This window comes from Lemur catta, chromosome 7, assembly GCF_020740605.2.
Source record: "Lemur catta isolate mLemCat1 chromosome 7, mLemCat1.pri, whole genome shotgun sequence".
Taxonomy (NCBI): Eukaryota; Metazoa; Chordata; class Mammalia; order Primates; family Lemuridae; genus Lemur; species Lemur catta.
The window spans coordinates 30,208,407-30,235,276 of NC_059134.1; the positions used below are offsets into that span (position 1 = coordinate 30,208,407).

At 39.7% G+C, this 26,870-nt stretch overlaps 1 protein-coding gene and 1 long non-coding RNA gene across 3 annotated transcripts in view; one reads left to right on the plus strand and one right to left on the minus strand.

Annotated features, from left to right (window-relative positions):
- The window catches only part of EXPH5 (exophilin 5), a 68,110-nt gene that overhangs the window by 32,712 nt on the left and 8,528 nt on the right, over positions 1 to 26,870 (plus strand). The window contains exons 2-5 of the mRNA XM_045556658.1: positions 8,698 to 8,858; positions 10,714 to 10,873; positions 17,846 to 17,894; positions 24,141 to 24,279. Coding sequence (XP_045412614.1) covers positions 8,698 to 8,858; positions 10,714 to 10,873; positions 17,846 to 17,894; positions 24,141 to 24,279 — 509 coding nt within the window. The remainder of the gene's footprint in view (positions 1 to 8,697; positions 8,859 to 10,713; positions 10,874 to 17,845; positions 17,895 to 24,140; positions 24,280 to 26,870) is intronic.
- LOC123641730 overlaps positions 1 to 26,870 on the minus strand; it is a 44,730-nt gene that overhangs the window by 14,757 nt on the left and 3,103 nt on the right. The gene's annotated exons all lie outside the window — the stretch shown is intronic.

The window sequence follows — 26,870 nt, forward strand, 5'->3', positions numbered from 1 at the left end:
ACAAATATGTATTGATCAACTGTGAGTCAGGGATTATGCTAGGCCCTGGGGATGCCAACATGAATGAGACACAGTACCTGTCCTCAAGGAGCTGACAGCCTGGCTGCAGAGCTGGAGGTGACACTGGGTGATTTCTTAGCTGGTTCCCATAAAAGGTATAAGGGGATTCAAAAAGAAATAAGATAAATCTAGGAAGACGAAAGAGCTCTGATGGCTACCAAGTTTAAGATTGACACTTAAATTCTAAGTCTGACCTCAGAGTGGACAGCTAGTCTTCTCAATAGCACTTTCTGTAGGGTGACTATTGGTAAAGGGTGACTCACTGTGGTCTGAACCAGTGTGGGAATTACACATCCTTATTGTTACTTAGATAACTTATTTTTTCCTTCTGTTGTGACTTTGTGCCGTGTGAAAATAAACATCCAGGAAGGCTATTACGGTCAATTTAAAAAAATATAGAAAAGGTTGTCATTTATCCCAGAGTGGGCAGTCTCAATCACAGCCATTCAAGGAGTTTAAATGGGCTTCATTATCTAGCTTGGCTGGATGCTGGTGCCATGATTTTGTTGCCCCTCTTTGAGTCCTGAGGGTTTGTTGTTGCTGGTGGTGGTTGCTTTAGTTACCACTTTTCCCTATCTGAGCTGCCCTTACTCCAGACTTCCCTCTGGGTGGTTTAACTTTCCCCGTATGAAAAGAACACGTTTTTCAATATACTTGCTTGCTTTTCTAATCCCTGCCCCTCCCTGAGTCTTGGCTGTGGGCTGAGCCAAAGAACAAGCTCTGATGTCAGGGGCAAGGGCTCTCAAATAACAATCTTTCAAGGAGAGCCACAGGGAGAAGAGAGACCAGGCTCTGGATGATGATAAAGCTGCTGGTGCAGCCACTGAACCTCAGAGCTTTTGCTTCCTTTGCTCTGCCTGTTTCTGCATGAGAACTCCGGTAGCTGTTCTGAGCTTTCCCTAGGGGTTGAGCGATAAGAAATCTGTACCTGGAGGTATCACCTTTCTGCAGCAGGAAAACAAAGGGCAACACTTTTCCTAAGGTGGTGAGTCTCCCCCGGGGCTTCAGGGTTTTGGGAAGGTTCTTGCTTGGACCTACCGATCCATTCTCCATTATGACATTGGACCCGTGGTTAAGCTGAGGGGGTACGGTTCCTGTCCCGTGCCCTCCATATGTGCTTTTCCTTGTATTGTGGTTGCTGGGTGATAGGAAACAAAAATATGTTTGAATTCCTATGTGGGAGGAAAACTTGAATGCTGCTTTTGATCTGTAAACCAATCGACAAATTCACTTTGACAGAATTCGGGGTAACTGAAAAATTCATTCTGGGGTTCACTGATGACTGAACCTGTATTTGGGGACTATTTGGCAAGAGGTCCTTGAAGCCTAGAGTAGAGGATTGATAGGGATCAGGTGGCTTAGCCGCCTGGAAGGCAGAGCAAGGTGTAACAAGAAGGTCAAGAACAAGGTCAGCTGTCAAAGAAAAATGATATGTGTGCAGAAGCCAAAGAAGTAAGAAAAGGGGAGGAAAAATGCCAGCGAGGAGATTAAAAAAAGAGGTGAGAACAGTGAAAAGAAAAATTAATGCCTTTGGCAAGAGGTGCTAATAAGGGGAACTATTTTGAGAAATATTTGAGATTTTTCTGACAAGAAAATGGAAGCTATAAATTCCTGTTTTCTGTCTTAGGGAAACTGCTTTCAAAACTTGTATAACTGATCTCTCTGTAATCATATTTGAATTATCATTACCACCTGTTTAATTGGCAGAAGTCATTGTAGGTTTATATCAATTGCATTGTTTATGAGTGGGGTTAGTAATTCCTATAAGCCAATGAGGCAGACGGTTAGGAGAACATGGGCTTTCGAATCAGAGACTGTAGAATCACAGGTGTGAGTTCACATCTCAGTTCAATAACTCCAGCCTGTCGAACTTCCACATCCTCCCTGTAAGTGAGGACACCAATGTCTTTGGAGTGTCCTGGTGAGGATTGGCAATAATGACTGAAAAATCCTGAGAGATAGCTCAATACGTATCATCTGCTGTTTTTATTTTTTATTTTTTTATTGATATTATTTCACCTGACTGTACTGATACCTAAGGCTCGGCACTTGTCCCCAAGGCCGCATCAGAAGAACAAGTGGTTGAGGAGAAGGAAACAGAAATTTATTACTTTGCCAGAAAAGGAGGAAAAATGGGCAGAAATACTGTCTCAAAATCCAAATTCCTATACATAAGGAGAAATGCAGAGCTTTTAAAGGTAGGGCCCTCAGTTCTAGGCTATTGTTAAGGATTCCAATGATTCCAATTGTCCCATCTCTGCAGCAGACAAAGCTGGGGACCTCCGCCCACCTGGGGGGCCCACCCAGACCTTCCCCAGACCTTCCCCAGCCCGGTGCCTGGCCTGGGATGGAGCCACAGTTCAGCTGAGCTATCTCCAGTAACACAAAGGACAAAAGACACTCCCCTGCCCCTCCTGACCATGAGACAGGGATTGCAGGCCTCAGTTCTCAAAAAGACTGGGGGAAGTTTTAAACAGACAGAAAACATCTTTTGCCGTTTCCCCCCACCCAGGCCATTCCCTGTGTTACAGTAGGGAGCTTGACCAGATTGTGTCATGAGGCCCTTTTCAGCTTTATAAGATTTCTCAATGATTTAAATGTGACATGGGAATGTTGAGGTTTATTTTGACCATAGATTTTAGACCAGAAGATATCTTCAAGATAACCTCATCCATATCCATTTTTTTGTTGTATGATAATAAATGACCCCAAAACTTAAAGGCTTAAAACAACTTCTGTTTTTTACCTTGCAATTCTGTGGGGTAGCCATTTGGCCTGGACTCAGCTGGGTGGTTTGCCTGGGTTCACTCATTTGGCTCTGCTAGTCTGACAGCTTGACTGGGCCCCACATGTCGGGCTGTTGGTGGTGGCTCTCAGCAGGGCCTCTCTCTGTGTGTGATCTCCTCCTCAGGGGACAAGCCCTGGCTTCTCTATGTAGAAGTCTCAAGGTCCCAAGAGGAGACAGCAGAAGCTGCAAAATCTCTTGAGGCCTGGGCTCAGAAGTCTGTATTTCACTTCTACCACATTTTATTCGCATAACTAAACAAGCACAAGGCCAGCCCAGATTCCAGGGTGGGGAAAGAATGGCAAAGTCACACAGCCAAGGAGTGACCTTCAGGGATGAGAGGAATTGTGGAGACCTTCTTTGCAAACAATCTACCCAATCTCTATTCCTCTCTTACAAATGGGGAAAATAAAGCCAAGAAAGTTATATAGTTGACCAAGATCACTCAGCTAGAACCTGACCCTAGTCCTGTGTTCTTTCTGCTGTCCGATGGTAACTTGAGATCGGGCCAGGATTTTGTTAGCAGGGAGCAGATAAGTGAGGCTGAAAAATGGGAGATAAAGAGACAGCTATCATTTACTGAGCACATTCTAAGTGGTTAGTGCATAATTAATTAGTCATGGAAATAAAGGTGAGCACAGAGGCTTGCTCAGAACAAAGACAAAGAAAAGTGACTAGGAAGGGTCAGCCAGGGCACGGTTGGGGAAGACAAGAGGAGGGGGAGCTGGGAGTCGGAACTCAAGGCTGGAAAATAAAGGAAAAATAAACATAACTCAGGAGGAGGAATTTAAGAGCAGTGGCGTGTTCAGGAAGTGCTAGGATGGAAGCCAAGGGGGCACTGGGCAGACTAAGATTCATGTGAATGAAGAGAGGGCATTTTGACTTGGAGGGAGAGGGCTGGGCCTGCAGCCCAGCAAGAAAAGACCTGATTTAATTTAGTCAAGTCAATCAGCCTGAGGGTAAAACAAATTAGAAGTGTAGACAACAGTCCCTTGTGATATGTTGCGGCAAGCTGGACTAATTAAGCAGAGAAGCTGTGTACTAGTAATTTGCCTATATGTATGTCATTTGCACCCCTGAGGTTCTTCTCATTGGCGTAGACTGTGCACCCTAATTGGCTGCCGAGACTGTAACAAAGCATCATAGATGAGGAAGAGCTTCGTGCAGGCTGATTGTGAACTTGGTTAAATTCCACTTACAAACAAATGTTATCTTTGTCAAACTGAGACCAGCTGAGATATAAAATACTGTCCTCAAGTTTCACACATCATTGTGCCCCTGCTTTATGTCCATAATTTTTTCTTACTTGCTAATGTTGAGTTTATTTGATATTTTACTTTTTTAAGTAAACAAGTCTAAACCACTGGTTTTACAGTTATTACAATTGTTCGTGTTCCTTTTAGTATAAGAAGCTCAGTCAACTGTTGTAAATTTATGTTTTATACTATAATTTACATTTTATACTATACTATAGTATTTTACAGGGCTCTTGGGTGTGTAGGGTTAAGAAAGTGAGTTACAGGTACCCACAGAGTTTAGACTTTTATGTCATTCATAGTTTCCCTTCCTGGGTCACCCATACATCAAAGGCCAGAACTATTTCTGTTTTACTTCCTCGAGAATATTTAATAGTAAACACAGTGCCATTATTGACCACCTAAAGCTTGAATTTTCTGGCTCTTGACTGTACATGTTTGTCTACTTTCCTAACAACCAGGATCATCTTTGAAATATTTCTGCTTTAAAAGCTTGTGAATTTCTTCAAAATCTTCTTGTATCTATGAATTTCATTTCTCATTGTCTTCAGGAAATAAATATTAACATAAACATAACTACAGATTATTTATGTTTTTACCTACTTTTGTCCTAGCCAGAATGAGATTTATATGGCCCAACATTCAAAATTTAATCAAAATAAAAGTCAAAAACCTGGGCAAAATATTTAAAACAAATAAGAAAAATAATGAACTAATATTTTCTCTTAAATATGTCTCCTTCTAATGAAAAACTCTGAGGCACTGATTTATAAATTGGCAAAACATACAATAGCCAAACCACAAAATAGACATGGAAAAATGTTGAAACCTTACTACCTATCAAAGGAATGTAGCATATTTTATTAAAGAAAACAGAAATTCTTAGAAAGAAAAAATTGCTGGCATTATAAATAGTGCCATCAAAATATTAAATTATAAAGACAAAAATACTGGTAATAATAATACCTAGTCTTCCAAGGATGTCTAATGTCCTTGTACATTGCTGGGATGAGTGCTGTTGGTACAGCCACTGTGGTAGTATGTATAATCACAGAAATGTTTTGACTCTTTGACCCAATCATTGTATTTTGGCGTCTGACAGAAACACTATGAAAACAGAAAATTGCACATGATGTTTATCACACAGTATTTATAAGGGAAAATCTCAATGTCCTTCACCAGGGGGATAATAAATAAATTATGGAAAACATACTAACTTAAATATTATGCAATTTAATGATTGTTCTGAAGATGAGTAATGTTAAAGGTGTCACTGATATAAAGTTTGGGGTTTTAAAAATTACATATGCACAGTCTCTTTGAGTGGCATCTTCTATTCACTTATATAAATCAAAAGTCTAGGAATCTTCTTTGAAATGTCTCTTCCCCTAACCCCGCAAAGGCACTCCATCACTTGGGGGGTCAATTTTCCCCCCAAGCCTCTCTGAACACTTTCCACTTTCCTTAAGCTTCACCACCACCATCCTGGACCAAGGAGACGTCTTTCTGTCTTAGACCCTATAAATACCCTAACTAGTCTCCAGTAGTCTCCTGTCTCCCACTGGAATCTATTCTCCGCCTGCAGCTAGGATGATCTTTTAAAAATGCAAATCCTATGTGTCACACCCCTGCTAAGCCATCCATGCTTAGGACCTTGCTTAGGACTGAACACCAAACTGCTTAACCTGCTCCTAATGCGGCATGACCCCACTGCCTCTGTCCTCTCTCCTTTCTCCTTGGGTGAGTCTTCCTCTCCATCTCCACTCTCCAGCAGTGCAAGCCTCATTTCTTTCCTTGTTTCTTCCCTTGGGGCACTTCTTGCTCTACCGTGGCTACTCCTCTGCCGAGAAAGCTCTCTCCCAGACACTCCTTCCCCCACTACTCCTTTCATCCTGCATCTTTCCAGCCCAGTCATCTTCTCAGGGAAATCTTTGCTGTTGCTTCGGCCTGCGGGGGGGTAGGGGGGGAGGTCCCTTGTTATGTACCCTCATAGCAGGCATTTACTTTTTTATTGTTTGCACCTGTGCACAAACATTCCCAGTGCCGCGGAATTTAAATCCCATGAGGGCAAGGACTTGACTTTTTCGGGGCTCTTTGCCCAGCGTTCAGACATGCATTGAATGAATAACTCGTGTCTACTACTATGTGTTCCCTTACATTTGTATCACTGTTGGATTCATCTTTCTCTCTCCCACTAGGCTATAAGATCTCTGGGGTGTGAGCCTTCTCTGCTCTGCTGGCCATGCTGTCCCAGCATCTGCACCACAGGAGGCCTTTCACAGAGGTGTACTGAACATTGTGTCATAGTCACGTGAAAACGCAGAGGAGAAATCACGCCAAAAGGGCAACAGTGACAGTGTTAGGATTATGACAATATGACAGATTTTTTCCCCCTCTTTCTCCAAAAAAAATTTAATGGAAAAATGACAATATAAATACAAATTCACAATTAAAGAAGAAATAACCACATATTGTACATATTGAATAATTAAAAAGCTAAAATTGAACATAATAAAATAAAGCTAAAAATAGATATGATACCTATAATTATTCTTCTCTAAAAGATCAGGTAGTTTCATTTTTTCCTTTAGTGTGTCCCAAATGAGGGATCATTTTTACATAGCAATAACAGACTCAATGTTGTACTTTGTTTTTCCTGCTTCATGTTGTGTCACATGTATTTCCCAGAAATCTGCCTTGCCTGCATCATTTTTAGCAATTTCATGATGCTTAGTGAAATCAGTGTGCTTGGGGTGGGATTATTGCTTTAAGATGTATTTCCTGGAGTAGAATTCAAAGTGTATGAGTACTTGCAGGGAAATACAGGCTTCTGGCTTCATTTGCCAGAAAGTGGAAAAGGAACAGGCAGTGATAGATATGTGTCCAAGTGTGGAACGAGTGCTTGAGGTGGGATTAAGTGAAGTATGATTATTTTTAAAAGACAGTCAATGTTACATCAAGCCTATAGGGAAAAAAAGTTATGTTCACGTAGGATGTTCCTAAGTCAGGTAGCTTGACTGTCTTCTGAAAGGAGATGGACCTGTTGAGAAGTAGAGGAGGGTGGTGCTGGTTTTTGGAGAACCTGCAATTAGGGAGGGTAGCGAGGAAGTGGAGGTTGTGTACAAAAGTGAGACATTAGCAGGTAGGTGTTAATAAATTGGAGGCAGCCAGTCTTGGTTAGAAGCAGATACTTAGGGTCTCTCAGTCTGTTCTGTTAGTAATGGAAGTAGCAATAGAGAAGAGACAGGAGTGACCAGGTGTCAGAGGGTGGCAATTGCAAAAGAGGAGGCACCAGTGCAGATTCTCCAGGCTGAACATAATGACTGCTGCCTAATGCTTTTCCAAAGCAAGTCTGGGCAGGGTGACCTCTGGCTTCTTTCTTGAGTATTTTCATAAAATGGCAGTATCATAGCCTCAAGCAGGAGGCTGAGTTACCGCCATCTCAGTTCATTGCCTTTAACTCCAAATTTGCCGGTCTGCAGACATCTTGTTTACAACCTTCTTAGTAAAGACCCTAACACTTGTGCTTTCCAGCAGACCCAGGATAAAGAGTGAAGCTGCTGAGTCACATGAACTACTTCCCCAAACAGCAGAAATTCCAAGATTGGAACTCAGCAACATGCTTAACTTTTTCATCAGCTATGCAAAACCAGCCACTTTATTATTAGCCTTTTGATCAAGTTCTTCAGATTCCCCTTTCTGCTCATTTTGCCTCAGTCCAGGGACATCTCCCTCTGGATTAGGCACCTCAGATTTCCAAACAGCTTGAATAGGACAAAATGATCTGCTTTGGGAAAAAAATAAATAGATCACAACAATGAGTGATTTAATTAAGGACTTAGAGCAGCATTTTCATTTGAAAGAGGACGAAGCAGGAAAGGGCAGGAGAGAAGAAAAAAAGAAATAATGATAGAATTTGAGGCCTGGTATGCTGAAGTTGTGGGGCGGACACATTTGTGGTCTGCATGTTCATCTCAAATCGTAATTATCCTTTACTACCTTTGCATTAGCCCTGTGCTCAGTCATGGGGCTTTTGTGTTTTTGTGTTTAAAGAATTCCATTATTTAAGACCATTATATTCAATAATTTTTTTCTGCATGTTAGCTTTTATCTTTGACTACTGCATGGACAAGTCAGGACCCTATTCGTTACATTCACTGTTGAATCCCCGCAGCCTACATGGGGCCTCAATAAACATTTAATTAATTAAGATTGCTCAATAAACATTTAATGCATTAACAAATGAATGAATGAGTAATCAGAACTAGAATATTCTAGTCTCTGCATGTCATTAGAACATCTATCATTCGATTACATTACTAGGACAGGTTTTAGCACATTGCTCAATTCAGGTTGTCTTTATTGACTTGGTGATTATTTTAATTACTGGCAAAAACTTTTAAATTGTCATCATAATTTGAAGAATACACCTAAAATATATAGACAGTGGTGGAAAGGAAAATCTGACTAGAGTCAATGTTTTTCTAGACTTAGAGTTCGTGCTGCTCCTCCATTAGGTAAAGTTTTGTCCATCACATGAATTTGTACCATGCAAATGAATTTAAAGGGTACATTGATATTTTTATTTTATTTCAGCAAACTTCAGAAGACAAAGAGGGATATCAGATGGCTTCAAGGAGTGACTGGTGAATGGTTTGAAGAAATTCAAAGAAAAAAGTTTTGCAATGAAACAGATGTTAGCCAGATGTTAAAACAACCACTTACATATAGGCTAAGGAAGGAGATGGCAAAAAATGGTAAGAAAATAATTTTTAATTAAATTTTCTTTTCTTTTCCTGTGGCATATATTGTAGGTAACAGCTCAGTGGATCTTCAATTTAACAAATCCAGATTTAGAACTATTTTAAGGTCATAAGTCACAAAAGTTTTACAACATACACTAAAAAAAGTGAACTGAAATTTTACTGTAATGTCAGGGGTGCAGAGTTGTTTTTGGAATCAGGCAAGATGGCATAGTGGTTGGGAACACAGCCATTGATGTTAAAAAAAAAAAAAAAAGCCTGGATTCAGTTCTCCATTCTCTCTATCCATGTGATCTACCCAAGTTATTCATTCTCTATAAACCTCAATTTTATCATCTTTAAATGGGTATAATACCTACCTCATAAGATGGTTGTAAGAATCAAGTAAAATTATGTGTATAAAGTATTAAGCTGGAATACAGTAAACAAATAAATGGGATGATGATGAAGAAGGGGGAGGAAGCAGAGAAGGGGTGGGTTGGGGGAGGGGAGAATCAGAGGAGGCTGGAGGAAGGCGGAGGGAAGGTAAGCAGAGGGGCTGTCCCCCTTGTGATACTTTGTTAAACTCCATAAATGAGTTCTAATAAACATCTTCTATGTACGTTCTGACCATGTAATCACCGCCATGTACTTAACTTCACCAATCAATTATTTTTTTCATCTGTAAAGGAAGATACTAAAACCTGCTTTCACAGGACTGTCGTGAAAATGCATTAGAAACTATAAAGTACTAAAATAGTATAAAGTATCTTTTTACTGATACAGAGTCACACTGATTGCTCTTGCATATGTTACTAACATTAGTAACATCTTAAAACATGTAATACTATTTCTAAACTTATATGGATAATATCTTGTAACTCCCATAATAAACAAATCTATCTAAAAAGACAGTTTATTTTTAGATCAGCCTCATATATACCATGGGGACTTTTACCTTATCCTAAATTCTTCTAATATTTATAAAGTCAGGATGTCCAAAAGTGTTAAGGTATTATGGACTTTGTATATATTAATGTTGCCTTTGAGTTTTTAATACTCAAGTATAAAACTGTATATTATACATAAAAAGGTTGACTATCCCTTATCTGAAATTCTTGTAGATTTTGGCTCTTTTTGGATTCTGAAATATTTACATTATATATACTTACCAATTGAGTATCCCAAATCTGAAAATTCGAAATCTGAAATGCTCCAGTGAGCATTTCCATTGAGCATCATGTTGATGCTTAAAAAATTTTGGAGCTCTACAGATTTTGAATTTTTGGATTTGGGTTGCTCAACCTGTAAATGTTACATGCAAACACATATATAAAACCATATATGTAGCCAATACAAATGCACAGAGATAGATTTTGGAAAGGAATAAGAAACAGCCTAAATGGCTTAATTTTCTTTCCCTTTACTTTCTTTGACCTAAAAGTTATATAGTGGTACCTATCGCCATGATTTCTGAAGGACAGAGTGATCAAGCAACATGAGAACTGGATGGGGTCCCTGACTTCCGAGCTTGGGTTTGGGACAGCCATGGGAAGACAAGTTGAAAAGACTGACACAGCTAGAGTGAGAGGAGGGACATTGTACAGAGCTTTGAGCCACAGTACGTACTTAAAGACTCCCTACTATAATACTTGGGAGAATTTCTCTACCCAGCAGAACATCGGAGGCAAAGGACTCTGAGAGAAGGCTCTGACTCCCCTTAAATCCTGAGGTCTTGATGTGAGGATGCCTACTCCGTTTCTAGACTGCATGCAGCGAGAGAGGGAAAAAAGAGCGAAGGCTTCATTCTTTCAGCTGTATTTCCTTGGAAATATTTTAATGATGCAAAATTTTTATAATTTTTTTTTAGATCCAGTAGAATTACAAACATCAAGATCTAAAAATTTAACTAATCAAAAAAAAACATCTGTTCCTTCACGGCTGAACTTCAGATCATCATTCGCTTCCCTCTTCTCATTCAGGAAATCTGGAAAGGAGACTTTAAAGCTTCAATCACAGGGACAGAAAGGGTGAGTTAAACTCAGATCATGTGACACCCTACTAGTTAGCTGATCAGAGGCCAGCAGCCTGCTTTGTGTCCAGAATGTTTAATGTTTGTTCTTAGAATTTCAATTCAGATAGTAACAAAGGAAACAGGACTTAGCTCACACAATGACAAAATTCTTATGAAACCGTGCAACTTGGCTCACCTAAAATCCAACTTCTAACGAACTGCCAGGGTGGTGCATTTGGTGAATGATGGGTTAAACATTGGAAAATTGACAGTTTTTCCACTGTTCCAAGAGCCTGGTCTATGTCTTGGCCAGGAAGAGATAACTAAATCAAAACTACTTCTCCTTTAGGGTGTATGTGTGTCCTGGTCATAACCAGAGTTGGGGTATAAAGACTAGATAAGAGTAAATATGAGATGAGCAAAGGAAGTAGAGAAAATAGAATTTTAAAACAGAGAAGGAAATGTATTGCTGCTACTAGAAATATTGAGGGCAGCTGTTCCCTTGTGGTTGCTCAGAATTTAAATATAAGGTGAGAAGAGGAGAAGCTTTTGGAGCAGTGAAGACATAGTTCCAGATGGTTCCTGGTTTAGAACTGTATAAATCAGTTCACTTGACTCATTGTGTTATTGGCTTGTTTTGTGAAAAACAAGCAAGGCTGTGCTTATGTGCAATTGAGCTGACTGCTGAATATTTTGGGCACGTCTTCCTGGTTGCAAAGCTTCCCACCCTCTTAAGGTGTTGGCTTGGCACGTGATGTGTTCCGTGTGCCGTCAGGTTTAAGAGTGCATTGCAGCGCTAAATAAAAGGTGTTGGAGGTCACTGTCACTGAAAAACAAGAGCCAGCAAGCAGCTGGTGGGGCGTGTGATGAGGCTCTGGGACTTAGCAAAGCACTGTCCTCCCCTCTTGGGTGGATGGAAGGTTTTTTACTTCCAGCTTTCACCTGAGGTTGTTTTTGTCTGATGAAATAATGAAGAGCTGAACAAAATGTAGATTTATGTGACTGTCTCTACTAGAGTCACTTTGCAAGGAAATACTCTTCAAATAGGTGAGTTGCTTTTCTTTGTAAAAAATGTTTGAGACGCCAGTGATTCTCTCGTTTGGGGGATTTAAAATTGAGTAGTATTTCTTGCACGGGAAATACTTCTTTTAAGGAGAAAAGAAATATTCCTAATGTGTGGTGTAGCTAGGATTTGAGATATAATTTGTATTTTAGATGATTTTCTTTGTGGCAGAGTATTGTGTAGCTCAACAATCTAACATTAATAAACCGGAAAAAGTTGAGGAACCTGTTAATTGTATGGGCAAGTTATTTCCAAGCTCATATTGCAAGTTACGGCAAAAGTGGATCAAAGTAGATAAACAATCTATAATCTTCATTCTGGGTGTCCTGTATTTTGGTTATAAACCAAATTGAAAAAAAAATTGAGCTCTTGCAAAATTCTGTTTAGATAATGTCATTCTTAGATACCAAAATGACTTGTAGCTCTTTTAACCAGACGAACTGAAACTTAGACACAGCAGGCAGAAACAAAACACATTCCATCGTTTAAGTATACGTGTATGTTTAGCAGTTTTCAGAATTTGTCATCTTTAAATACATTTTACTTTCAAAACATAAGTGGGAATATTTAACATTTAACATTATCATTGACATTGATAAATATTTATTAATTCTGCTGGTATGGAATATAATAAAGGCACTGTGTTTTGCTCCTAAGAAGTGTCAGAAGATAAAATTTAAAATCATGTCCTTTTTGATTTTTAAATTTGAATGTGACCTAAATGTTTGGATATAAATCCTAAATGTGAAGGAAGAAGTATTTTTTCAAAGGGGAGTGTTCTACTCTGGCGAGTGATATAAATTGTGTAGCATACATTCTGAGGGGCTCTTTAATCTCAGGTAGAACCTAACTTTCTTTGGCAGTTCTGATCCTCTAAAATACAAAATCAACCTTCAAAATACAGACTCTGATTCAGGAGCTCCTCCTTGCCTATGAGCACACCAGGAAGGACTGACAAAGGGCCCGGAAAGCACAGTCATGCTGGGCCAGGCAGCAGTCAGGTTTCTACTTGCTGAAGCCATCAAGGGCCTGACTTTGTTACACTTGGTGCTCTGGATAACAAGTCAGCAAAGCAGTTTAGAGGATCTTCTGCAAATCAGGGACAAAGAACCAACAGAAGGCAAAAGATAGCCTTCTGTTCAGCCCTAAAAAACTTGCTTATCAGAGAAATTTCTTTTTCTCTTTTAAGCTTTACTTTTAACTGAGAAATGACACCTGGGGTAATGGGAAACCGTCCCCAGAAGACAATGGACTTCATTATTTCGCCAGATACACTCATTCACTTTAAGGCCCAGCCAATAAAAGTATATGGTACCTTGAAGCTTTGATTTCTTGATATAGGTAGATAAGAAACCATAGGAACATCACTTCATGAATGTATAAAAAGGCAAAAAGGCTTATTACCATTCCTGCTTCAAATATGATTTGTTCCTCCTCCCAAACGTATACATTTCCCAAATTATTTCATTATGATTTTAACCCTATTCGTAAATGGTTGACCCCACCCCAACCCTAAGAAAAAAGAAAAATATTTCCCATTCATGTTTTAATTTTTTTATTGTTAGCCAATAAATTCTAGAAAAGTATACGTATGTTGCGTGTAGCTTTCTCGCAACATTTTCCTGTAAGTCATGTTTCCACATGTCTCGTTATGGGGTATCTATGCAGGTAACATGTGGTGCTCAGCTCCCATCACAGAATTTCAGCAACTCCATCATCATGTAAAGTCCTTCCACAGACTTCAGTGGATATCCAATACTTCGTGTCATGAACTTATAAATGCAGTCTTCCTGGCTGCCAGGGAGCATCTACAGTTGTTCCTTTCTTGTTCCAGACCCCCAGTTATTCCAGTAGTGCCCTCCCCACCATGTATAGGTGATGTGTATTATCCTTGGGTTGCAAAGAGCTTTGGTGGATCCACCTAGCTGCTCTTCAGACGTGCCCAAATTTGCCTGTTCCATAGGGCGTACACAGCTTAGGCAGTATAGCTGCAACCTCCGGGTTACATAAGCAAAAAGGCAAAATTTAATTTGGAAAATTAAAAAGGCAGATCATATTTTTTTTCCTGGATAGATTCTCTCTCCCCGCCTCCCCCATCCCTCCAGATGTCCTACTGTGTATTCTTCCTCTTTTCCAGTTGAGTGCCTATATCTGAGCTGGAAGACACAGGACTCTAAGGCACTTAGACTGAAGAAGTCAGAGTAAGCAAGATCCTTCTTTAGAAAAGCTCCTTCTGTGGTCCCAGGTGTGGTGTCCACAGATGAAACAGCAGGGCTGTGGTGGCCAGAGGGAGCAGCAAGACAAAGGGAGTGGTTTGAGTTTTATCCTGGGTGGCCAGTGGTTCCCAGTTGATCTAGTTATAGAATCTCATCAGCAATTTAAAAATAATGACAGATAATTAGGCCCCAACATTGTCATTCTGATTCAGAAGGTCTGAAGTAGGGTGCAGGGAGCTTTATATATTTGTTTTTAATTCTCCAGGATATTTGGATGCTCGTGCAGGTTTGAGAACCACTGCAGTTTAGCTTATTCCCACTACGGTAAGGGCTGTCAGAATTCCTGGCGTGGGTGATGGTAGCCAAGACGATACTCCCTTTCATTTATTTATTAAGCTTTCACTAATATCAAAGTCCTACTCTGGATCAGACACTGTGGTTAGTACTAGAGATAAAACAGTGAAATTTATAAAATAAAGAAGAAAAATAGTGAAATTAAATCTAAGTCCCTGCCTGGAGGACTTTGTAATCTAGTAGGGAACACCAGATTGCTGCATACGGTCAGGCAGGAGGTAACATTACAGAATTCTAGGAAGTGCCAGTTACATCATGACTGTCATTGTATGTGTTATGCCAGTTTCTGGCAAATGACAGTAAAAGGTCTTGAGGAAGGGATGCCCTTCAGAATGGACACAGGGATCCCATGGGGCATAGCTGCAACCTGGGTAACCACTGGGTACACAGATGATTGTGGTCTAATGAGGTGAGTGCTGTGGTAATGCATGATACTCCTGCCAGGAGAACACGTAGGAGAAGCACTTAACTCACACTAGAGGATCCAGAGGCCTTCCTGGAAGGGAAGGGCCAATTTTTGAAGGACAAATAGGACTGAGCCGGGCAATTAAGGGTCTAGAGGCTGCACCTGGCAAAATGAATGGCACAACCAAAGGTGCAGAGACTGGAGCAAACAGGAATTCACGGAGGTCCCTGGGGTTCAGTGACCCAGTGAAGGTGAGGACTGATAAGATGGAGCAGGAGAGGTTGGCAGGGGCCACAACGCAGGGACTTCATATATGCAGTGCCATATGAAGGAGCTTGGATTTGATCCTGTAGAGAGTAGGGAGCCATTAAGCACTTTCAAAATAATACCTTAATCCCTTTTAAAATAATACCACTCATATTCTTTGTTTATAAACAACCCACTGATCTGGACAAACATTAACATTTCAGTGTATTTCCGTGTGTGTGTGTATGTGTGCATGCGTGTATATTTTTTCCATTGATGGTTTTTGAACAGAGAAGTGACATAATCAAATTTTCATTTTAGAAAGATCACTTTAGCTCAGTGGTTTTCAACCAAGGGTGATTTTGTCTCCCGAAGGACATTTGGCAGTGTTGGAAAAAATGTTCTTGGTTTTCACAACTGAAGGGGGTGTGTAATTGGCATCTAGTGGATAGAAGCCAAGGATGCTATTAAATGTCCTACAGCACACATGGCAGACCACCACAACAAAGAAATGTCAGTAGTGCCAAGGCTGAGAAACTTTGCTGTAGCTGTGGCACAAAGAATAGATTTGAGGGGGCAAAATTAGAGTCAGAGAGGGACGGTAAGGGACGGTTGAGATAGTGGTGGTCTAAAATAAGGTAGAGGCAATGAGGAAGGCAAAAATGGGCATATTTGTGCAAGATTTAGAATGTAGAATCATGAGAACCAATTGGAAGTGGTGAGTGAGGAAGATGGACCATGATCTAGCATGTAGTCTTGGCTCCAGGCACATTGAATTACCTGCCTGTTCCCAACCCCTCTTGGAAATGCTCCCATCTCGAAGCTTTTCCTCACTCACTTCTTTAGCCTCTTGTACCAGTTAAACTGCCAACTTTTCCCTAGTGCCTTCCCTGTTCATCCCAGGAAGTGCCTGCTGGGCCCTCTGAATTTTCAGCGTACTTTACTTACATCTCTACTGACCTTGTCAAGTCTTGGCTTATATTCTGACTCATTATATATGTAATCTTTCCTGTTGTTAAAAGCCCTCAGAGAACAGGGTGCCTATGTCAGTCATATGTGTCTCCTTCAAGGAGCCCAACGTAGTATGTAGCATGTAGCATGTAGTATGTAGTATGTAGCATGTAGTATGTAGCATGTAGGAAGAATGCAGGCTCAATAACTATGTATGGAAAAGAAGAATACAAATAAAATCAATTATTTAACTTCTTTAATGGAGCTAGTATTTCAGAGTAATACAAAAAAAATCCGTGGTATTAATTTCAATTTCTGTTTAAAACCTGAGCTAAACTAGAAAATACATATGGATATCTTAAAAGTATAGAATTATTTGGCCTCCTAGGTTTTATGCTCAACTTTTATGCAGCTAAGAGTTTGGATGAAAGACAACTGTGCCTTGCCACTTTTGACTGATCTGACCTAGAATCTCAGTTCCTTTAACTCTTGATCTCTACTGCTGTTCTCTTAATGGAGGATAGGGCTGATTTCATACAGAGCTCTAACTTATTATGGTCTGTTAAATCTTGAACCAGAATTCAAGTATAGTACCCCTTGGCATAAGATTATAGGTTTAAATGATCAAAATCTATCTCAATTTTGGGCCTGGGTCTTGTATATTTTTAACCTTCTCACTGAATTTCAGAGAAGCAAAATAAATAGTAAAAGTATACTTGTTCACCTCCAAAATGGTTTTCCAGTAAGTCAGGCATTTTTATAAAAATAAACATCCTAAAACAATTTTTTTTCTTTTTTAAAATAAAAGCTCTTTTTGATTGCTCTTTAAAATAAAAATACACAGGAATAGAAAATCTGTTTTCCATTTGGAAGAAGAGTCAATATGCTGTACAGGTAAAGAAGGAGGGCTCTTAGCTGGGTGCGGTGGCTCACACCTGTAATCCCAGCACTCTGGGAGGCCAAGGTGGGAGGATTGCTTGAGGTCAGGAGTTCGAGACCAGACTGAGCAAGAGCGAAACCCTGTCTCTACTAAAAATAGAAAGAAATTAGCCAGACAACTAAAAAATATATAGAAAAAAATTAGCCAGGCGTAGTGGTGCATGCCTGTAGTCCCAGCTACTCGGGAGGCTGAGGCAGAAGGATTTCTTAAGCCCAGGAGTTGGAGGTTGCTGTGAGCTAGGCTGACGCTACAGCACTCTAGCCCAGGCAACAGAGCGAGACTCTGTCTCAAAGAAAAAAAAAAAAAAAAAAGGAGGGCTCTGGATTCAGACAAGCTATGCCTGACATCTAGTTCAGCCACTAACTGTGTACCTTGGGCAGTGTGTTCTAACTTCTCCATCTTATCATCTGTAAAATGGAAGTAGCCATAATATCCTCTTCATGGAAGTGATATATCTAAATGAATTAACATGCACAAAGATCATGAAAACAGTGCCTGACACATAATAAACACTCAACAAATTTGACTGCTGTATTTTATGATGTTTTTATGCTGTGCTCAAATACAAATCCACTGTTGCATAATATTTTCCTGAAAACCTGAGTGACAAAGATGTAAAACATTGATTTTAAGCAATCATAGGAAGAGGTTTCTGAAATTTTTTTCAGCAGTGCACCAACCAACATATCTTTCTACAGAGAATTAAAAATGTATCTTCTCAGGATAGCAAAATATAATGGTAAATGCGCTGTTGCTTTTTCTCCTTTTAAAATGCTCTTTTTTAAAGAAATTATTTCAAATTCTTTCCACAGATGTGACAGCCATGCAGGCCCTCCTGTGTCTGTGAGGGGAACTGCTGGGGTAAGTAAGCAGAGAACTGAAGCTTACACTAGGACGTGTAGACCTCAGGTAATTCCTTCCAGGTTGGCTACCTATTTCAGTAGGATTCCCCTTGGCTCAAGTTTAAATTTACTTTAGAAGCTAAGATTTCAACTCAAGAGTTCAAAGTTTCCCAATCGCAGTTGGTTTCCAGTTGGCTCTGGCCCTAGAATGCTGAAATAGTAGGGTAGGCTCTGCCAGGAAGAAGGGACACCATCATGTTTCCTCTCACGCCATTGGTGGCATCTCCAATAATTCACCAGGTATCATTCCTGAATGGCCCTGAAGGGTTGGGTGGAAGAAGAGGCCAGAGGCAGCCATGGCCACTTTTGCCAGTCAGGGTGAGTCTGGACTGGATCGTTTCAGAGTGTGCTTGTCATTTGTATTCAAAGAGGAAACCACTGACAGGTGAGAGGCTGGAACAAGTTCATGTGAGGGGACTGACCCAATGAGACCCTCCCTCAAAGGCTTAAATTTAAATTTACTGTTGTGTTCACATGCTTACCGGATGGAGAAGCTTTAAGTTTCTGCTTTTTCATGGTCATGACTTTTGATCTATACTGCCTGTGTCTTTCTGTGTAACTCAGGTGGTTTGGAGATTAAAGAAAGGTAGAGTTTTGGAAGGGACTAAGAGTGAAGAGGAGAGCAAAGGTATTTATTGTGGCCTTAGTACTGCTACCTACCTTTCTCTCTCTCTCTCTCCCTCTCTCTCTTTTACAAAAAGCATGGAGTAGAATTCTGGCAAGGAGCACGTGTAAACAGAGGTTCTTGACACTACTTCTTCTTTCTGGATATTAACACTGAATTCTGTTTCTCTCCTCTGTATGCTTCAGCCCCAACCATGACACCGGCACCAACAGCTGCCACATGTAATGGAGAATTTATTGTCATCCAGGCACTTGACGTAGACCCTTTCATTTAATCCCTAGAATATATCTATGAAGTAGGTCCTATTACCATTCCCATTTTAAAAATGAAGAAACTGAGGTTTAGAGAGTTTAAAATTTATGCTTGAGGTCACACTGGTAAACGGTAGACTTACGGGTCTCTGTAACTTCACAACCAGAAGTCAATAATGCCGCTAGCTTGTCAGCCCCAGAGCCCTGTTTGCATATGGCCCCCAAGTGCTCTCTACCTGCAGAAACCCTGCTTTCACTGAGCAGTGGACTGAAGTGGCAAATCCTCTGCATCTAGTTTTGCTCTCTAGGAAGACAGAGCCCTGCTCCGGGATGCTTCTGTACTCTCAATTTTCCAGGGAGAAATGCTTAGACTGACTGACCATCCTCTGCTGTTTTAAGCAGACAAGGAATGTGAAAGGAAATGAAAATGCCTAGAACTTATTAAATGGTGGAGTTAATTTAGAGTTCTCAGGATTTGAGAATCCAGTCTGAGGATTCATGGACATCTTTCTTTGACACTCCTATTGCCACTTGCGTGTAACCATTTCACTGCTCAGAGCATGACAATCTGCAAGGGAAGAGCTGCAAATAAGCCAAACTCAAGCCAGTGATTGTTGCTCCCACTTAATAGCTATTATAAAAAGCAGGAGAGAAAAAATAATGAAAGTACTATCTAAAACAAGAGTTCTACATGACATGGAGATTTTCATTATTTATTCATGGAAGCCCTATTCCCTCACCCCCAGACAGAGCTGGAAGTTGACCATTGATGCCACAGGAATTCTTACCAAGATTTGAGGTGATGAACTTCCCATCCCTGGGTTGGCAGCGTGGCAGGAATGGCACAAGGAGATTCCATCATTTTATGGGAGGTTGTACTGCATATTTGGATGATCTTCCCCTCAGAAAAGGAGGAAGCTGCTATTTAAACTTTTGTATATGCTTAAAGGAAGCAAAGGGTTTCAGAAAACAGAATTTTTAGAGCTAGAGAGAAACTTGGAGATCATGGAGCCAGGGTTTTTCTCAGCCTCAGCACAATGGACATTTAGGGCTGAATAACTCCGTTTCAGGGGCAGGAGGTCTCCTGTGTATTGTAGGAAGTTTGGCAGCATGTCTGGGCTACTTGATTATTCCTTACATCTGAATAGATTCTGGCTGGGCCTCCTGCTAGGTGATACTGCCAGCTCTGTGCCCCTAGGAACACACCTCCAATGTGGCACTTACCACGCTGGGCTTTTCATCTGGGTTGGTGTGAGCTCCCTGAGGCAGGGACTGTGTCACACTCGCCTGGGCCTCCCCACTCTCTGCCACAACCTGAGCACTCAGTAATTGAAAGAAGAAATTATTGGGTGGTTTTAAGCCACAGGTACACTGGTGGATGTGACCTATGCAGGAAAACGGACATAGAGCAAATTCAGGAACACCTTGAAAAATTTATTTGTTGATTTTGGCAAGGCACTTGATAATCAGTGTCAGGCTTCAGTCCTGACAGCTGCTCTGCAGGTTTGGCTGCCTTGTAAGTTCTCAATATTCTCAGGTTACTCTATGACAGAAGAATTGTTTGTCTAGTCTAGTCATGTCAGAATTGCAGACAATATCAGTAGAGTAAATTGGAGTTGTGTAAAAGGCCTCATTTTGCGCAGCCTATGCTATGTACCATGTTTGAGAACGTAACTGAGATCTGAAAGCAGAATTTTGAAACTCAGGCCTCTAATCCTTTGGGATACCTTTCTAGCTCAGTGGGCTGCACGAATCAGCAGGAAGCCTCTAGGAAATTCTCTATAACCACAAAAGAACAGGAATAGCCAACAGTAAGGACTTACTAAGTGCTAGACACCATTCTAAATGTTTTATAACTATTAATTCACTTAATCCTCACAGCAACCCTATGAGATAGGTGTTGTTATTGTTGCTGTTGTTGTTATTTTCATTTTACCAAGAGAGAAACTAAGGTCAAAGAGGTTAAATAACTTGCTCAAAGTCATATAACTATTAATGGGTAGAGCCAAGATTTGAACCTATGGAGAGCTGATGAGTCTAACCACTATACTGTCCTGCCTAAAACATGCTTTTCTGAGTCCTAATATTATAAATCTTCAGTGTCTCAATTTCTGTAATAATATATATTAGAAATCTTAAATAGGTAGTTTTCTACCTTGGTATATTGTAAATCAATTTATAACTATTTGCAAAGTATCATGCCACAGGTAATGTAGGGCATGGAATATCTAAGACAAGTTACCCTCTTCAGAGAAGAGGAACTCACTGAAGATATGTATGTTAATAAAGTAACAGTAAAAAAACAACATAATGGCAAGAACAGGGTTTGGGATCAGATCATATGAGTGTGTGTAGTCAGTGCCACCATGTGTTAATATTATTCATGTGACTTAAGTAGGCACTTACATGACATACAATTTTCTCATCTGCAAGATGGAAATGATAATCCATAATTCACAAATTTTTTGTAAATTAGTGAGAGAATATTTTTAAAAAGTACATTGAAAACTGAATAAATGGGTAACTTTGTTCAAATATAAGAAAACTGGTAGCAAATGAGTATTAAAAAACATGTTTAAAAAGTCTAGAAGAACGAAATGTTACTGTGGGAAAAGTAGTCTTGGACTTGATATTAATCAATCTCTTACATGCTAGATGCCAGGCTAGGTGCTTGGGTGAAGAGGAGAATACTGTGCTTTCTTAGCCATTTAGAGTCCACTTCCAGGGTCCTGACTGATTTGTCTTTGAACCTCTGGTTTCCTAGATCAGAGTAGGAACTGAAATTGGTGGTAGAGAGGAAGGAGAGAAGGCTAGTGGTAATGTACAAGTGGAAAGAGTATAAACAACTTTCAATATAACCTAATAGGTACGATACTAAAGGAGCATTAAAAAACTATGGTAAGTAATTTTGCCTGGAAGAGCTAGAAAAGGGCTTGCAGAGACGGTGATATGAACTGGACTCTGAAAGATGAGTTGCTATTTATGTCGCTGTAAATTTTCATTACAAAGGAATGTGATCCTGGAGCCCACAAGGAATGTGCCCTGGTCTACAAAGAGAAAATTTGAAGTTTGTTCAGGTTTTAAATGGTTCAGAAACAATGACCCTTGATAGCCTGTTAATCAGATATGTCTACTCCACACCAACTGTCAAAACTGCAGATTTGGGAAGAATGGATTTATAAGATCTGTGACCAATTGTTATTATCACAAAGAGTTGGAGAGACATTAGGCAGGGAATTAAAGAGAATACTTTGATGTACTTCCGAGTAAAAAGAATTAGTTTTAACTCATCTGATTTCTCAAATGATTAGTTTCAGGTTTTATAACTTCCAATTGATATCTCACTATAGTTATGTTTTCCTTCTAACATTTATTTACTTCCGAATTTTATATTAGTGTGCTAAATTATATCCAATGACCAATAAATTATCACAGGAAAATTCCTTCCTTATTAATAAATCTTCTTTGTGAGAGTAGTCAATTGTGGCTTGCCCACAGAACTGAAAACCACATGTCAGTGAAATTTGGGCAGGTTTCTATAAGAAAAAACTGACCTAGACCTTGAGAAGCAAGCAGGCAGGAGTGAAAATACTAGATTTGTAAGGAATGCAAGGGTTAAAAGAACCTGGGCTTTAGAATCGAGCAGAGTTGTGATGGAGAAATTAAAAAGTTGGAGCTTTGGAAAGGTTAGACATTTGGTCTTAGGCATTAAAGATGAGGCGAAATGCAATGGTGAACATCAAATGGAGGGAACACTTAGGGAGGAGAAGAATTTAAGAGGCAAGGACTGGGTAGCAGAGTAAGCTGAAAACAGAGACGGGAAAGGGAAGTGGCCTTCTGTAGGGATAAGTGCAGGATGAGTTAAAGTGGAGTCATGAGTGACAGAGCCAGTTTGACAGAGGAAATGCAAATGGGGTTTTGGCACAGGAAAGTGAAGGTGTGGGAGTGGATAATGCCCGCAAGGTTATGAAGACAAATAAAAGCTTGAAAGTAGGGCAGTGATTGGATTTGGTCAAATCAAGATAAATGTTTGCTAGTTTAAAAAAAGGAAAACAACTTTAGCTCTATATCATTCTCCTAAATCCTTTAGTTTAAAAATTAGCAATAGTTTCTTTTTTTAAAAAAAGACTTTTATCATTTATAAGGTCATACTTTAGTGCCTTTGTTTCAGAACTAGTAAATCAGCTCTTCAAGGCTGAGGGATTCTACCATTCTAGATGATCTCTGAGTAGAAACTTTTTTCCCCCTAAATCCATCAAATTCACAAATCTTTTGTTTTTTTTTTTGAGACAGAGTCTCACTCTGTTCCCCGGGCTAGAGTGAGTGCCGTGGCGTCAGCCTAGCTCACAGCAACCTCAAACTCCTGGGCTCAGGTGATCCTTCTGCCTCAGCCTCCCGAGTAGCTGGGACTACAGGCATGCACCACCATGCCCGGCTAATTTTTTTTTTTTTGTATATATTTTAGTTGTTTGGCTAATTTCTTTCTATTTTTAGTAGAGACAGGGTCTCACTCTTGCTCTCGAACTCCTGAGCTCAAAGGATCCGCCCGCCTCGGCCTCCCAGAGTGCTAGGATTACAGGCCTGAGCCACCATGCCCGGCGCAAATTCACAAATCTTAAGGTCCACTACAAACTGTAGCTAACAGGCTCTTGAAAGAAATCCAAAATCCCAGGCTTTGGGACCATGGAGATAACACTCCCAACTCGAGAGGCTGATTTCTTTCCTGCCTGCCAGGAACTCCCCTAAGATTTATGTAGTGCTATGTAAGTTTGTAGGGAACTTTGGCAGAGGGGCTTGGTACCTTGCCTGAAGACTCATAATTAAAAGAATGAATGTGGACCAGGTGGCTCATGCCTGTAATCTCAGCACTTTGGGAGGCTGAGGCAGGAAGATCGCTTGAGGCCAGAAGCTTGAAACCAGCCTGGGCAACATAGCAAGACCTCAACTGTACAAAAAATAAGAAATTAGCTGGGCATGGCGATGCACACCTGTAGTCCCAGCTACTTGGGAGGCTGAGGTGGGAGGATCACTTGAGCCCAGGAGTTCAAGGCTGCAGTGAGCTATGATCGTGCTGCTGCAACCTGAGCTACAGAGTGAGACTCTGTCTCTAAAGAAAAAAAAAGAATTAATGTAAGTATGGAGAAGTTCATGGTCAGCTGCAACTGGCAGAAACAACAAAACATTGTAAGTTGACAAATAAATGTTAGGAAAATTGATTTGCAGTCCTTACACTAGGACTTTTAAACTTGGGACATTTTTGTGGGAGCATGTGAGTATTTTGGCTGGAAAAGGTCCAGAAATAATACTGTGTCTTCTACTTTAAAATTAGCAGGCAAAAATATACAATTCACCTGTGGAAAATCAACCCGTTGATAGTGCATTTGCCCCCAAGCCAGCAGTCATGAGGGAGGAAAGTGGCATGGCTCCTCCATGGGATGCTTCACTGCTGGAGAATGAGTTTTTCCAAGGTAAGTCTGTGCATTAAAATTGCCTTTGGAAACCCTGGTACTAAAGAAAGCAAATAATAATTACAGTTTGTATTAAAGCGCTCAACACATATGAGTCCCTGTAGTTTACTGTGTGTGTAAGTACACCAAGAAGGACCCCTGTAGTTTACTTTTGAAGTCCCCTTATTTACCTTATTTGAAGAGGATGCTGATATATGTTATTAACACAAATAGTAAAGAACCTTATGATTAAATATAATCTAAGCAAATATTCTCAGATCAAGGACTAATAAATAGTAATAATGTTTAATATTTAACCTCAGGTAAAAAGAAAATATATCCTTAGGAAATACATCTACAAAGTTTGCTGTTCTTCATAGATTTCTGTTGTTCCTGATTAGGACCTAAATGCACTGTGATGAAATTTGATTGTCACTAAATAATCAACCATGTGCAATAAATAATGAAAAAACTGAAACAGATTCCAAAAGTACTACATGCACGTGTATCTTATTATATAATCATAGTTCACCTTCACATAGGTTATTCTGTGTCAAAGTAAGTCTGACCATTTGACAAGTTAACTCTAAAGTCATATGAGCTTCACCTCGAGGAACTAAATTCAGTTTGCAAAGGTAATAACATCACCTTGACCCTAGTGTGTGGGGCAGGTGTGGTGGGCAGCGAGAGCCATTCAGCTGAACAATCAACCTAGGGACTCCCTTCAGTAATATGGTTCCGGGCAGAAACTGGAGGAAAATCTCTGTTCCAAAGTGAAGGTTTTGATTAAAGGGAAGAGCCACTATTCATGAAATGGAAAAAAAAAAAAATGGTGTGGCCTCTCTAAAATAAAGAAGAGAAGCAGAACAGGAATTTTTCTCATCTTAGGAGTAGCGAGTAAAACAGCATTGCTAATTTGGGATTCTAAGTGACTTTGGTAATTTAAAATCCTGTTTGTTTTGTTTCACTTGCCCCACCTTATACTTGGGTATTGCTCAATTATTTTGTTGTGGCCATAGGGAATAGATTATTTCAGAGACTAGGGATGAGTAAATATTTTGTCATTAAAACATTGACAGATGATTCTCTAAAGAATTCTTCAGTTACAGATCCTTAATGCTCAAGATGAGTTCTTCTTTTGGCAGTACAAACTTAGTAGCACCAACTTATAAATGAAACAGGGTAGGGACAATCCAGAACAGATGTAAAAAACTCCCTTTAGCCCCTGCGCTAACATAATTGGCATGTCACGTGCACATCGTCCTGATATGTGCTCAGACACTGATAGGCCTCACCTTCCCTGTCATTGTACAGTTAAAATCAAAATTTTGTATGACAAGTAATTTAAAATAACCAAAGAGAGTGAACCACTTTATGTAACTCAGAAGGAAAGATTTCTGTAAACCAAAAAATTCTTCAGTGATTTAAACAATGCTATAACTTATTTCTCATTTCAGATTTGATTTTCATTAATGAGTATATCTTCAATAAATACATATAACTTATTTCTATTTATTATAATATGAATCTGGTAAAATATATCTATTTCAGGGTGGATCTTAGAGAAAATAAAAACCTCAAAAGATTATGGTTCTATTCAAAGTCTTAACAGGTTTCTATTGAGGTAAAGATGTCAGATATGATTAAATAAACACAGTTTAAGAAATACCAACCATGTCACTGAAAATATGCTGTGACTTGTCTGAGATCACAGAGACTGTGGTCCTAGTAAGCATGAGCCCTTGGTCTTGCCTTGGCCTATGTTCTCAATATTATAAGGAGGTCAGGGGGCCCTATCTTGGACGCCACCCTCTGACCTTGCTACTGAGGGAAAAATAATCATTGTTTGACAACAGCAACTTCATATCTTTATAAAACTATGAGCTCATCTTATAGTGAAATCATCTTTATAGTTCATAAAGAGCAAAAAATAAAAAGTGGGCTTTTATAGCACAGAGGTTGCATTGTACAGTGGTTGTGTGCATGGACTCAGGAGACAAGACTATCTGGGGTCAGATCCCAGCATATTCTGATCTTAGCAATTTACTTAATCTCTTCATGCTTGAGTTTACTCATTACACAATGAAAACAGTAATAGTACCAACCTTGTAAGGTTATGTGAGGATTTAATGAGTTACTATTAAGCGATTAATATATTAAGAATTTAGAGTTAATATATTAAGTGCTTTCTGACACATAGAAAGTGTTGTATTATAGGAGTGCTAATGGGTCTTAATTTTTCCAGGAAAAACAATCTATCAGCATATCATTTAATAATATTGTATATAGCTTTTAATTATATGTATTGCTCAAATCTATCCTTAGTTTATAAACTAAGTATGTTTATAAATTAGGTGCTAAACTTTTGATGTGAATACTGTTTTCTAAACAGTACAACTGAGAAATCACATGCTATTACAGACTCTCATTTTATTACAATCCCATGAGATATACACAAGTGGAAATATTGTAGCAACCTAGTGGCATGAAAGAAACAGAAACACGTGGTTTAATTTACTCATAGCCGTCTAGTTATTCAGTGATAGAACCAATACAGCAATCTGTATTATTAATTCCCTTTTATTATTGGCCCGTATCTTTAAAAAATTCAG